This window comes from Carcharodon carcharias, chromosome 20 (genome assembly GCF_017639515.1).
Source record: "Carcharodon carcharias isolate sCarCar2 chromosome 20, sCarCar2.pri, whole genome shotgun sequence".
Classification (NCBI taxonomy): Eukaryota; Metazoa; Chordata; class Chondrichthyes; order Lamniformes; family Lamnidae; genus Carcharodon; species Carcharodon carcharias.
In genome coordinates, this window is record NC_054486.1 from 16,329,697 (window position 1) to 16,341,002 (window position 11,306).

An 11,306-nucleotide genomic window follows, 5' to 3' on the forward strand; every position below is an offset into this window, starting at 1 on the left:
GGTTATGTATGAACAGAGACCTAGGATTCAAATACACAATTTCCTGAAAATCTGAGTGCCATTTTCAGAACTTAGTTACAGAAAGAACATTAAAGCTATAGGAAGCAGAAAGTATAAATTGACTATATGATGCCAGGGATAGGAAATTATATTTATATTTATGAAGAGAGACTTGTGACATTGGGACTATTTCCACTCTCAAGTAGAGATGGCTAGTAAGAGATTTAACAAAGCTTTTTATTTTAATTATGAAGAGTGAATAGTGAAAGACATTTTTCTGGTGTAGGACTCAGTGATGAGGTCATCAATTTAAAATTGTCACAGAGCATAAGGAAAGTTTTGGGAGAAAATCTGATACTTGAAGAGTGGAATACTTTGGCACAAAGAGTGGATGCGGTTGAGATCATTGAACAAACACTTGAAACTGAGCAAAATAATGGCCTATGGAGACAAAGCAAGGCAATAGGATTGTTTTGTGGTCTAGCAAATAACCAGAAGCGATGGGCTGAATGGCTGCCTCCTGTGCTGTAAGCTTCTCTGGATTGCATAAAACTAATGGATGTCTAGAATGGAACTGTTACATTTTGGAGTCAAGTACAATGAAAATGCAACTAAGAAGATTTAAATGTGAAAATAGTTGTACTTTCATCAGCTAACAAGTTACTTCTGATATACATAAAACATGAATGTGATGTATAATATTGAATTGAACAGCAGCAATTGTGAACACATTGACAACTATGCTTGCAACACTGAAGTAATTATATTTTAGTGTTGCTGAAAAATGACATTTTGTCGAAACTTTATGTCTTGCACTCAGCAGGACAATCGTAAAAATACCAATCTCAGGAGAAGCAACAACTTTATACTGTATGAGAAGAGAATGCTGATTGCTTGGCAAGTGGACTCTGATCAGTAGAGGCATTGCCATGGAGAATGCACCAGTTAACAGTGACTGACAGTTAACTGCCAAGCATTGCTTGAAATTTAAACTGGGCAGCTTGACTCTGAATGGTCATGGCATTGGCCTGAGGAATGAACCAGCGAATGGCTATCACTTATTTTGTTTACCTGAAACAGGTGCAATGTGTGTACATGTGCATTCTCCATGGCAGTGCTCCTACCAGTCAGAGTCCACTTGCCAACCAATCAGCACTCTCTTCTCATACAGTATAAAGTTGTTGCTTCTCCTGACATTGGTATTCTTGCGATTGTCCTGATGAGTGCAAGATGAAAAGCTTCAACAAAATGTTTTTTTCAGCAATACTCAAGTTCTGTACTACCAAGTAACTATAATTATATTTTGCAATTGCAAAATGGGTATTCTTTGAGGTAATTTGTATAACTTCATTAATGCTGCTGTCAATATAAGTTCTCACAACGTGGAATAATTTTCCTTACATTACACAAGTCTGCCATTATATTGTCATGTCTACCTCAATGTACCTTTAATATTGATTGATCCAAAAAGCAACAAATGCATCTATATCAAAATCTAAGAATGTCAATTAGAAGGGATTTATTTTTTGTTTTGCAAATTGCATTTTTTAATATTTAAGTTTAGTACACACTATGTAATTATACCATACTTGTTGAAATAATGGTGCCGAATGATAACTGATGTAGCATTTTTGTGTCAAAGTAAATATCAAGATGAAGAATGCGATTTGGTTTTATTTTGTAGTTTATTCAAAGAATGCTGTGAATGAAGAAGCCCATGTTTTCACCAGCCAGCTCATGTCGATTTTTTGGGGGTCCAAAATTACTGATATTAGGTAATTTCTGGACTTAGTTCTGGTAAGCACTGCTCAGCTTCCCGAGCATTGTTAACAAAACTAGAATGGTTCCCAAGTCAGATTTGGAACGCTTTGAAAAGATGTTGCGAGCAAAAAGTGACTGACTGAAATAATACTCTGGAGCTCTTCAATAGAAGGTTATAAGTTTTAGTCACTGGCTTCGTTGTCTATTATAACATGATTTTTTTTGGGTTCACGCATCTAACTTAACCTACCAAATTACCTATCAGTTTTCTTAGCAATTCCAGAGCTAATAGTTCAGTATCCCTTTCCTGATAGGACTTCCTGCTATCCTTTTATAAAACTTGCCTTGGATTTCTGTTCACCACTACTGTTTGTATTCTGTTTCAAAATTCTATCACCCTGTATCTTAACATAAAAGTTGCCTATATCCTTGATTTTCTTAAACTCAACTGTAAACTAAGTCTTCTCGCTTTCAAATCATGTGGCTGACGGAACTTTACTGTATTCAAATTTTCCATATCCATGAATAGCTTCATGATCTTCAAGCCTCTTTTCATCCTTCTCTTTTCCATAAAGTGCCAAGATAAATCACCTCTCCTCAACTCTAAGCCCTCAAAATTGTAGCTCTCTCCTGGGCTGCCTGCAATAAGCCTAGATTTTTCTGACAAAAGCAAAATAAATTCTGGATGTTGGAAATCCAAAACAAAAATAAAAATACCTGGAAAAACTCAGCAGGTCTGACAGCATCTGTGGAGAGAAACACAGTTGACATTTTGAGTCCGTAACAGTTATGTTGAAGAGTCATACGGACTCGAAACGTTAACTGTGTTCCTCTCCACAGATGCTGTCAGACCTGCTGAGGTTTTCCAGGTATTTTTATTTTTGTTCTAGATTTTTCTATGTTCTTATGAGACCCACACTGAACACAACACTCCAGATGCAGCCTTACTGGAACTTGATAGAGCTTCAGGATCACTTACTGAGACCTAAGTTATAATATGGAGTTGTTTTCCTCAGCTTGTTGGTTGAGTCAGGCGATTAAATTGATATCTTACGAACACAGGAACTAGGAGCGGGAATTGGCCACTCGGCGCCTTGAGCCTGCTCCGCCATTCAATAAGATCATGGCTCATCTGATTGTAACCTCAACTCCACATTCCCACCCACACCCAATAACCTATTACCTGCTTGCTTATCAAAAACCTATCTATCTCTCCCTTAGAAATATTTAAAGACTCTGCTTCCACTGCCTTTTGAGGAAGAGAGTTCCAAAGACACTCAACCCTCTAAAAGAAAAATTTCTCATCATCTCTGTCCTAAATGGACGATCTCTTATTTTTAAATAGTGACCCCTAGTTCTAGATTCTCCCATAAGGGGAAACCCCCTTTCCACATCCACCCTGTCAAGACCCCTCAGGATCTTATGTATCAATCAAGTCACCTCCTACTCTCCTAAACTCCAGCAGATACAAGCCTAGCCTATCCAACCTTTCCTCATAAGACAACCTACCCATTCCAGGTATTAGTCTAGTAAACCTTCTCTGAACTGCTTCCAACGCATTTACATCCTTCCTTAAATAAGGGAATGAATACTGTATACAGTATTTCAGATGTGGTCTCACCAATGCCCTATACAACTGAAGCATAATCTCCCTACTTTTGTATTCAATTCCCCTTGCAATAAACAATAACATTCTATTAGCTTTCCTAATTACTTGCTGTACCTGCATACTAACCTTTTGCAATTCATGCACTAGAACACCCGAAGCGCTCTTATTTTGGAGGAGTTAGAGTAGTGGTCAAACAGGATTATTTCCATTTAATCACTGTTATGCTGACTGTTCATGAATGTTAGTGACTCTACGGAAAAATGAAATCTGAGAGAATTCTGTGGCAACAGGTATATAAGAATGGGAAGAAGAAACATGAATGCAGTACGAACAAAGCATTTGATTGAACACGAAACATGAATGCAGTACGAACAAAGCATTTGATTGAACACAGTTCAGGATGCTGCATTTTTTTATTATAAACTTTTTTTGATTAGCTGAGTCATTATTAAATACCCCAAGTAAAGTGAGAACGGATAGGGAGGTGTTTGGAGCCAGTGACAGCTGAACCCAGCCCGGCCTCCTGGTCCGACACAGGCTCCTTGCATCATCAGAGCCTGAAGGAAGCTGCAAGTGATTCAAGTTTCCACTTTTATTTCAAGTATTATTAATTTCCTGAATTGGTTATACAAATCAATTTACCTTGCCAGAAGGGACTGGTGCAATTAGAACTGGATCACACACTTTTAGTTAGACAACAGTAAATGAGAAGCTGCACATCTATCCTGTCCTACCTCCAAGTTTCTGCCGTGAATTGAGAACAACTGACAATTGAAGAAGGCAAAAGTGGCTCTTCTGGTGACTGAGATGGTAAATGTACTGCTGCCCAGAGTAGAACTGAGTCATCTGCACCAGAAAGCACCCAGGTTCAATCACTTAACTGTCTTGATTATACTGATCTCAGTTGAATGGCAATAGCAGCAATACTATTGGCTGGAGTGTCTGATTGAATCATTCATTGGCCTGTGAAGAATGGTCACTTGGGTGAGATACTGAACAACTTGAATTGGTAACTTCATGAAGGAAGAGAATTGTGTACAAGTGGAGTTTAAAAAAATATTGAATATACACCTTGTAATAAACTTTGGTAGTGTATTTTAGCTTTGGTGCATTCAGATTACTTAATTTTAAAAAGTCCCTGTTTCCTCAGCAATCAGAATAGATGTGCCCCTTATTTACTGTTATCTAACTAAAAGAGTGTGACCCAATTTTAATCGCACCAGTCCCTTCTGGAAAAGTAAATTGATTTGTTTACCAATTCAGGAATCCAATTATATTGCATTAATCAAAGCATAAAGACACTTTGGGCTAGATAGCTTGAATAATCACCCATTGGGTAACTGCTGGTGTTACTCTATGATAGCAAGTAACCCTTTGACCAATGGAAATATAATAACTCTAACAGATACAAGAACATTTCAGTTGTATTTAGTTGTTCATGGTATTCTTGTTCGTTGAATCTGTGTAAAGTACAACAGTGGAAACCGCTAAGATTTTTTGGTCACCTTGGTGACTAAGAGGATGTAGCCAACTTACCCAAATCCAAATAGCTTAGACACAAAAAGATAAAGCTAAGGTTTTGGGATTCTAGGGTATGTGCTGCGAGGTATCTGGAATTCCAAAGTGCAACACTTGTAAGCTTCCAGCTAGGATCAACCTATTTATTAAGACAGAATTTCAGAGTTATTTGGAGCAAACTTGTAAAAATGCCAGCTTCCAGTGATGGGTCTGTCCCTCCTGGCTCTAGTAGTGAGCCAAACTGGTTAGCTATCATCACTAGTATTTTGGAATGTTGTACGTTTATCTGGTTCAGTTATTGGATTATTGAATTGACCACAGTGGGCTGACTTCCATCATCACATGTGTCATCTTAAAGCCACTTCACCATGATAGCCTCCCTCTCCCAAGGAGTATAGTCACTAATTGGTCATTAGATTACAGAAAAGTGCAAAGCTATGCCTTCATTAGGTGGACAGCAGGTATCAGGAGTTTCTTGTCATAAAATGGTGAGCAGCATTACTCCTTGTAAGATGTAAGATTGTATTGCCACCATCTTCTTGAACATAGTATAGACACATTAATGGTGGTTCTCTTAGTTGTAAGTGTGGAACTTCACCAGCAGCCTAACTTCTCTGCAAGCCAACCGTGGTAACTGTAGAGCGCTGGATATATGAGCACATGCTCTGACAATTAGTAATGTCTTCCAGCAATAGTTTCCTCTTTAGTTGTACAAGAGGTATGCGTTCAGCATAGTGGAAGAATCTACCCAGGATATATGTTCAAATCACATGTCATATACAAGCTTGTCAAACCTCTTTGTCTGGTCCTGGATTTTGCACATGATCAAGAGGAAGCTATTTTGGTGCATGCTGAGGCGCTCTGAACCATAAAATTCAGTTTTGCTATATAATATTCACAAACTTTACCTGCACTGGAACTTTGCAGGTAGGTGAGAATGATCAAATTGTCCTTTGCCCTTTCTGAATGGTCTCAGAGCTAAAGTCTGCATACATTGGGATCCTCAGGTAATGAAGTGAATTAACAAATGGAGCAGCTACTCCCCTCCAAACAATACAATAATCTTTTGGGCTGTGCAAAACTTTATAGCTGCATTTTCTGGCCTCCAATAGAGTATCCGACACATTAACCCATTGTTCAAGATGCTTAATAATGTGTAAAGTTCTAGGTGGTCCACCAATAACACAATTTAATCTGCAAGAATCAGCGTCACAATAGTTTAGGCAATATTTGGAACAGGCACTGCAAGCCCATGCCATACATTGTCTTTCAAAACATTGATGACCACCTGGTCTCACTCCCATTTTGACAGCCTCATCCACCTTTGCATTGAGCTTTGAACTGGAATACCTATCACAAATTAAATCCAAGATTTGGCTGTATATTCCCAGGGCTCCCAGCTTGTTGAAGAAGCATTACATTGAAAGTGTTGTGGAAATCAATCAAGTCCTGTTTTCACTGAGCCTCACAATCTCAAATAAAGCTGCAGTCTGTTCTACATATGCCTTGAGTTTAGAATCTAGCCAATTCCTTTCTGATTATCCTGTGTGACTGCTTGGCATCTGATATCGGTCTCCAGCAATTCCAAGAGAGACACTATAAAGACCACAGATATCAGCAAAATTCCTCAGTAGATATTATGCTCACTACAATCCCTCTTCTTGTGGATAGAAGCCGTGACTGTATTCTGAAATTTCAAGTATTATGCATGCCATGATCCACTGGCCTCAAGGGCAGCTCCAAGGCAAGTTGGTGGTTCATGTTACAGAACGGGTAGAATAGTGGAGTGTAGACGAAATATCAATCTATACATGTTGATAAGCTTTCCTAAAACACTTGTTTCTTTAAAACTCACTTTTCCAATGTTCTCTCTTCTGTTTTCTTGAAGGAGTTAATCCGTGTTCTTGTACTAATTCCACCAACACCAGGTTTCATCCACTATCTTGCCTAAGTGGCCATTCTTCACCTGTAGGCCCAGACATTGAACAACGACAAGCCCTAAAATTGAACGTTGGCGGACCCTGAAACTGTGGAAGGCATCACAACCTCACGCTTGCCCAGTATCCATGTAGGCTCACATTGCAGCAGGTATTCACTTTAGCCATCAGGACGAGAATCCTTATTGATTTCCTGCATAGTCCTAGTGACAGCATAGGGTGAGTGCACATTCAGCATGGGCTGGAGATTGAACCGGGGATCTTCTGCTGTTGCTTTAGTTTATACCTGGCTGTGCCTTTACCATCTGAGCAGGAGGCAAAATATTGCATGATTATCAGTATTATAAGGTGTGAATTTCTCAAAATGTAATTTTATTTGTTTTAGGGTGGTTGAATTTGCCTCATCAAGCGATATGAAAAATGCTCTCAACAAGCTGGAAGGTGCGGAGATAAACGGTCGCAAAATAAGATTAATTGAAGATCGGAAACGCAGGTAATTGTTTCTAAGACTGTTAACATTTGTCCTTTAAATTTACAAAAGTCCTTAATTACTATATCCATGTGACAAGCAAGCAACATTATAGTGACCATGCCTGCAGCTGCCAAGGCCCTAAGCTTTGGAATTCCCTCCCTAAACCTTCCCCAATGCCCCCCTCCTTCATTTTCCTTCATTCCTTGAAACCTATCTGTTTGGCCAAGCTTTTGGTCATCTTATGTGGCAGAGTGTCCAATTTTTTATGATACCTCCGTGAAACGTCTTGGATACATTTTTATTGCATTGAAGGCGCTATATAAATACAAGTTACAGTTGCTTAACCATATGGAGGAGGGCAAAATTACAGCTCGATCTAACCCTGCACTTGGATATCACACACGTACTTTCCAGTCAGGCTGCTCAATATTAATGAGAAGTGGGAATTCTTGCTCATTCCCCCTCCCCCTTTTCCACTGTTACTGCAATCAGCTAAAATCTGTAGGAATTCTGTTTTGATGTGGAGATGGCCATTGACTACCCTCAATACCTCATTGTCACTATGGGAGATGGGGAAATAATTAAGATCAGAATGATCTCTCAGCAGGTAATTTTTTTCAATCTTCACACAGATTGTTCAAATTGCTGGTGCTGGATATGGCACAGGGTACATTGGATATGCTTCACAGATGTTACTGGAAGAAAATATTTTTAAATGACCTCTCTGAGGTGCCTTTTCTACATGAATAAGCTTTAGAAATCAAGTTGTTGATGACTTATGACTAAATATTTGATAATGAAAAAACTTGGTAATCTAATTCATTTCCAGGACCAGAAGCAGATCTCATTCTAGAAGCTCCTCAAGATCTCGCAGCAGGTCACCATCACCTAGGCATTCAAAGTCAAAAAGTAGGTCCAGAAGCAGGAGTCGCAGTAAGTCCCGTTCTGCCAGCAGATCACCAGGCAGGAAAGATCAGCCAACAAAGAAGGCACATTCAAGATCAAAATCTCCTTCCGGATTGACGAACCAGTCAAGGTCCAGGTCGCGTTCGGTGGAAAGTGCTGATTAGACAATGTTTGTGAAAAGCTGTTTTCTTCTGTAAACTGATATTTGCCATGTTTTACTTGAGACAGTTTGTGCGTTTGTGGATGCTTCTCTTTGTTCATCTAGATTTTTGTTGAACTGTAAAATGTGACTCTTTCTTTAATACACAAAGTCCATTAATGCAAAATAAATTTTCTTGTATTGGAACTGGTTTTAAAGTTCTATGCTGCTTTGGTATTGAATATATAATTGATTGATTGAGTAAACTAATGGAATGTTTTTTGTGAAAAGCTGTTGGCACATCTTAGATTCTCCAGTTCATATTAGTTTTTCTGTTCATTATAACTGATATATTATACTTTTGATTGAAACTAAATAAATATTATCACACATTTTATTTTCTTAGACTACTTAATTGCTATCTTATCAAATGAAAGCATTTTGAATGAAATGTTTGCCTTTGCTGCCTGAATGCAACTGCATGGTGACCTTTGAGCTTTTTTAAAAGATCATTTTATTAGAGCGCGATTTTACTGTATTTTCATCTTTTTCTTTGTTAGCCTTGGCTCAGTGATAGCATTTTTGCCTTGGAGTCAAAAATCGTGGATTCAAGCTCCAATCCAGAGAGTAGAACATATAATTTTGGCTGGCACTTCACTGCTGTACTGAGGAAGCATTGCAATATCGGATGTGTCCTCTCTCGGATAAGACATCAAATCTGCTCTTTCAGGTAGATGTAAAAGACCCCAAGGTACTATTCAAAGAAGAGCGGGAAGTCCTGTCCAACAGTGACCACTCAAGCAGCTTCTTAAAAACACAAGTTGGGGGGTTGGGTGGGGAGGAGTGGCAGCATTAATTAAAGATGGTATTACAGTTCCGGAAAGAGAGGTCAAGGACAGAATCTCTCTGGCTAGAGGTAAGGAATGAAAAAGGTGCAATAACATTGATTGATGTAGTATATAGATCAACTAACAGGAGGGATGTACAGAAACAAATTTGCAAAGAAATTACAGAGAGGTGCAAGAATTATAGAACAATTATAATGGGGGACTTCAATTATCCAAATGTAGACTGGGATAGGAATAGTGTAAAGGGACAAGAAGGGCGAGAGTTCTCGGAGTGTGTTCAAGATAATTTTCTGCAGCAGTTTGTTTCCAGTTCAATGAGAGGGCTGGCACTGTTGGACCTGGTTCTGGGGAATGAGTTGGCCTAAGTGGATCAAATAACAGTGGGAGAGCATTTAGGAGACAGTGACCATTGTATCATAAGGTTTAGGTTGGCCATGGAGAAGGACAAGGAGCAATCCAGAGCAGGGATAATTAATTGGGGGGAAGCCAACTTCAATGGGACGAGAATGCATTTGAGTTGAGTGAGTTGGAATTAAATATTGGTGGAAAAGACGGTGGCTGAACAATGGGCTACCTTCAAAGAGATGGTATTGCAAGCTATGTCAAGGTATATTATATTCCCTTGAAGGGGAAAGGAAGGACAAATAAATCTATAACACTGGATGACAGGAGAAATAGTGAAGATGAAAAGGAAGAAGTACACATATGACATGTCAGGTAGAAAATACAATGGAGAATCAGGCTGATTATAGAAGAACCAAAGGAGAAGTGAAAAAATTAATCATAAAAGCAAGGAGAGAGCATGAAAAGAGGCTGGCAGCAAACATATAAGGGAATCCCAAGGTCATCCATAAGCATGTAAATAATAAAAGGATGGTAAAAGAAAGGGTAGGGCTAATTAGGGATAAAAGAGGAGACTTGCACATGGAGACAGGAAAAGTAGCAGAGGTATTAAACAAGTACTTTGCATCTGTATTTACAAAGGAAGAGGATGCTACCCAGGCCAAGGTGAGAGAGGAGGTAACTGGTGAATACGAGGAATTTACAATTGAGAAGGAGGAGGTATTATAAAGGCTATCTTTACTTAAAATTGATAAGGTATCAGGACCGGATGTGAAGCATCCGAGGATACTGAAGGAGTTGAGAGTGAAAATTTCAGAGGCACTGGTGATAATCTGCCAGTCTTCCTTAGACGGGGGGTGGTGCCAGAGGACTGGAGAACTACAAATGTTATACCCTTGATCAGAAAGGGGTGCAAGGATAATGCCAGCAACTACAGTTTGACTTCAGTGGTAGAGAAACTTCTGGAAAATGTAGTTTAGGACAAAATCAATAGTCACTTAGGTGCATAATAATTAAGGAAAGTCCACATGGATCCATTAAGGGAAAATCATGTTTAACTAACTTGCTGGAGTGTTTTGAGGACGTAACAGAGAAGGTTGAAAAAGGTAATGCTGTTGACGTGTATATGGATTTTCAAAAGGCATTTGATACAGTGCCACACTATGGACTTGTGAGCAAAATTCTAGCTCATGGAACAAAAGGGAAAGTTGACACTTGGACAAGAAATTGGCTGAGTGACAGGAAACAGAGTAGTGATAAATGGTTGTTTTTCAGATTGGAGGAAGGTCTGTAGTAGAGTTCCCCAGGTTCCCCAGATTCCAACTCACTCGACTCAAATGCATTCTCGTCCCATTGAAGTTGGCTTTCCCCCAATTAATTATCCCTGCTCTGGATTGCTCCTTGTCCTTCTCCATGGCCAACCTAAACCTTATGATATAATGGTCACTGTCTCCTAAATGCTCTCCCACTGTTATTTGATCCACTTGGGCCAACTCATTCTCCAGAACCAGGTCCAACAGTGCCAGATATAAAAACAAAAAACTGCGGATGCTGGAAATCCAAAACAAAAACAGAATTACCTGGAAAAACTCAGCAGGTCTGGCAGCATCGGCGGAGAAGAAAAGAGTTGACGTTTCGTGACCTCATGACCCTTCAACAGAACTAGGTGAATCCCAGGAAGGGTTGAAATATAAGCTGGTTTAATGTGGGTGGGGGGTGGGGGGGGGGAGTGGAGGGGGGTGGTGTGGTTGTAGGCAAAAGCAGTGATAGAAGC

The 11,306-nt window shown here is 39.3% G+C and overlaps 1 protein-coding gene across 6 annotated transcripts in view; it reads left to right on the forward strand.

Annotated features, from left to right (window-relative positions):
• Positions 1-8,737, forward strand: part of LOC121292789 (serine/arginine-rich splicing factor 5-like) — a 29,805-nt gene extending 21,068 nt beyond the window's left edge. For all 6 annotated transcript variants that reach the window (XM_041215173.1, XM_041215172.1, XM_041215174.1 and 3 more), the window contains exons 7-8: positions 7,211-7,318; positions 8,127-8,737. In XM_041215173.1, the coding sequence (XP_041071107.1) occupies positions 7,211-7,318; positions 8,127-8,367 (349 nt within the window). In that variant the 3' untranslated portion in view covers positions 8,368-8,737. The remainder of the gene's footprint in view (positions 1-7,210; positions 7,319-8,126) is intronic.
• Positions 8,738-11,306: the final 2,569 nt, after the last annotated feature.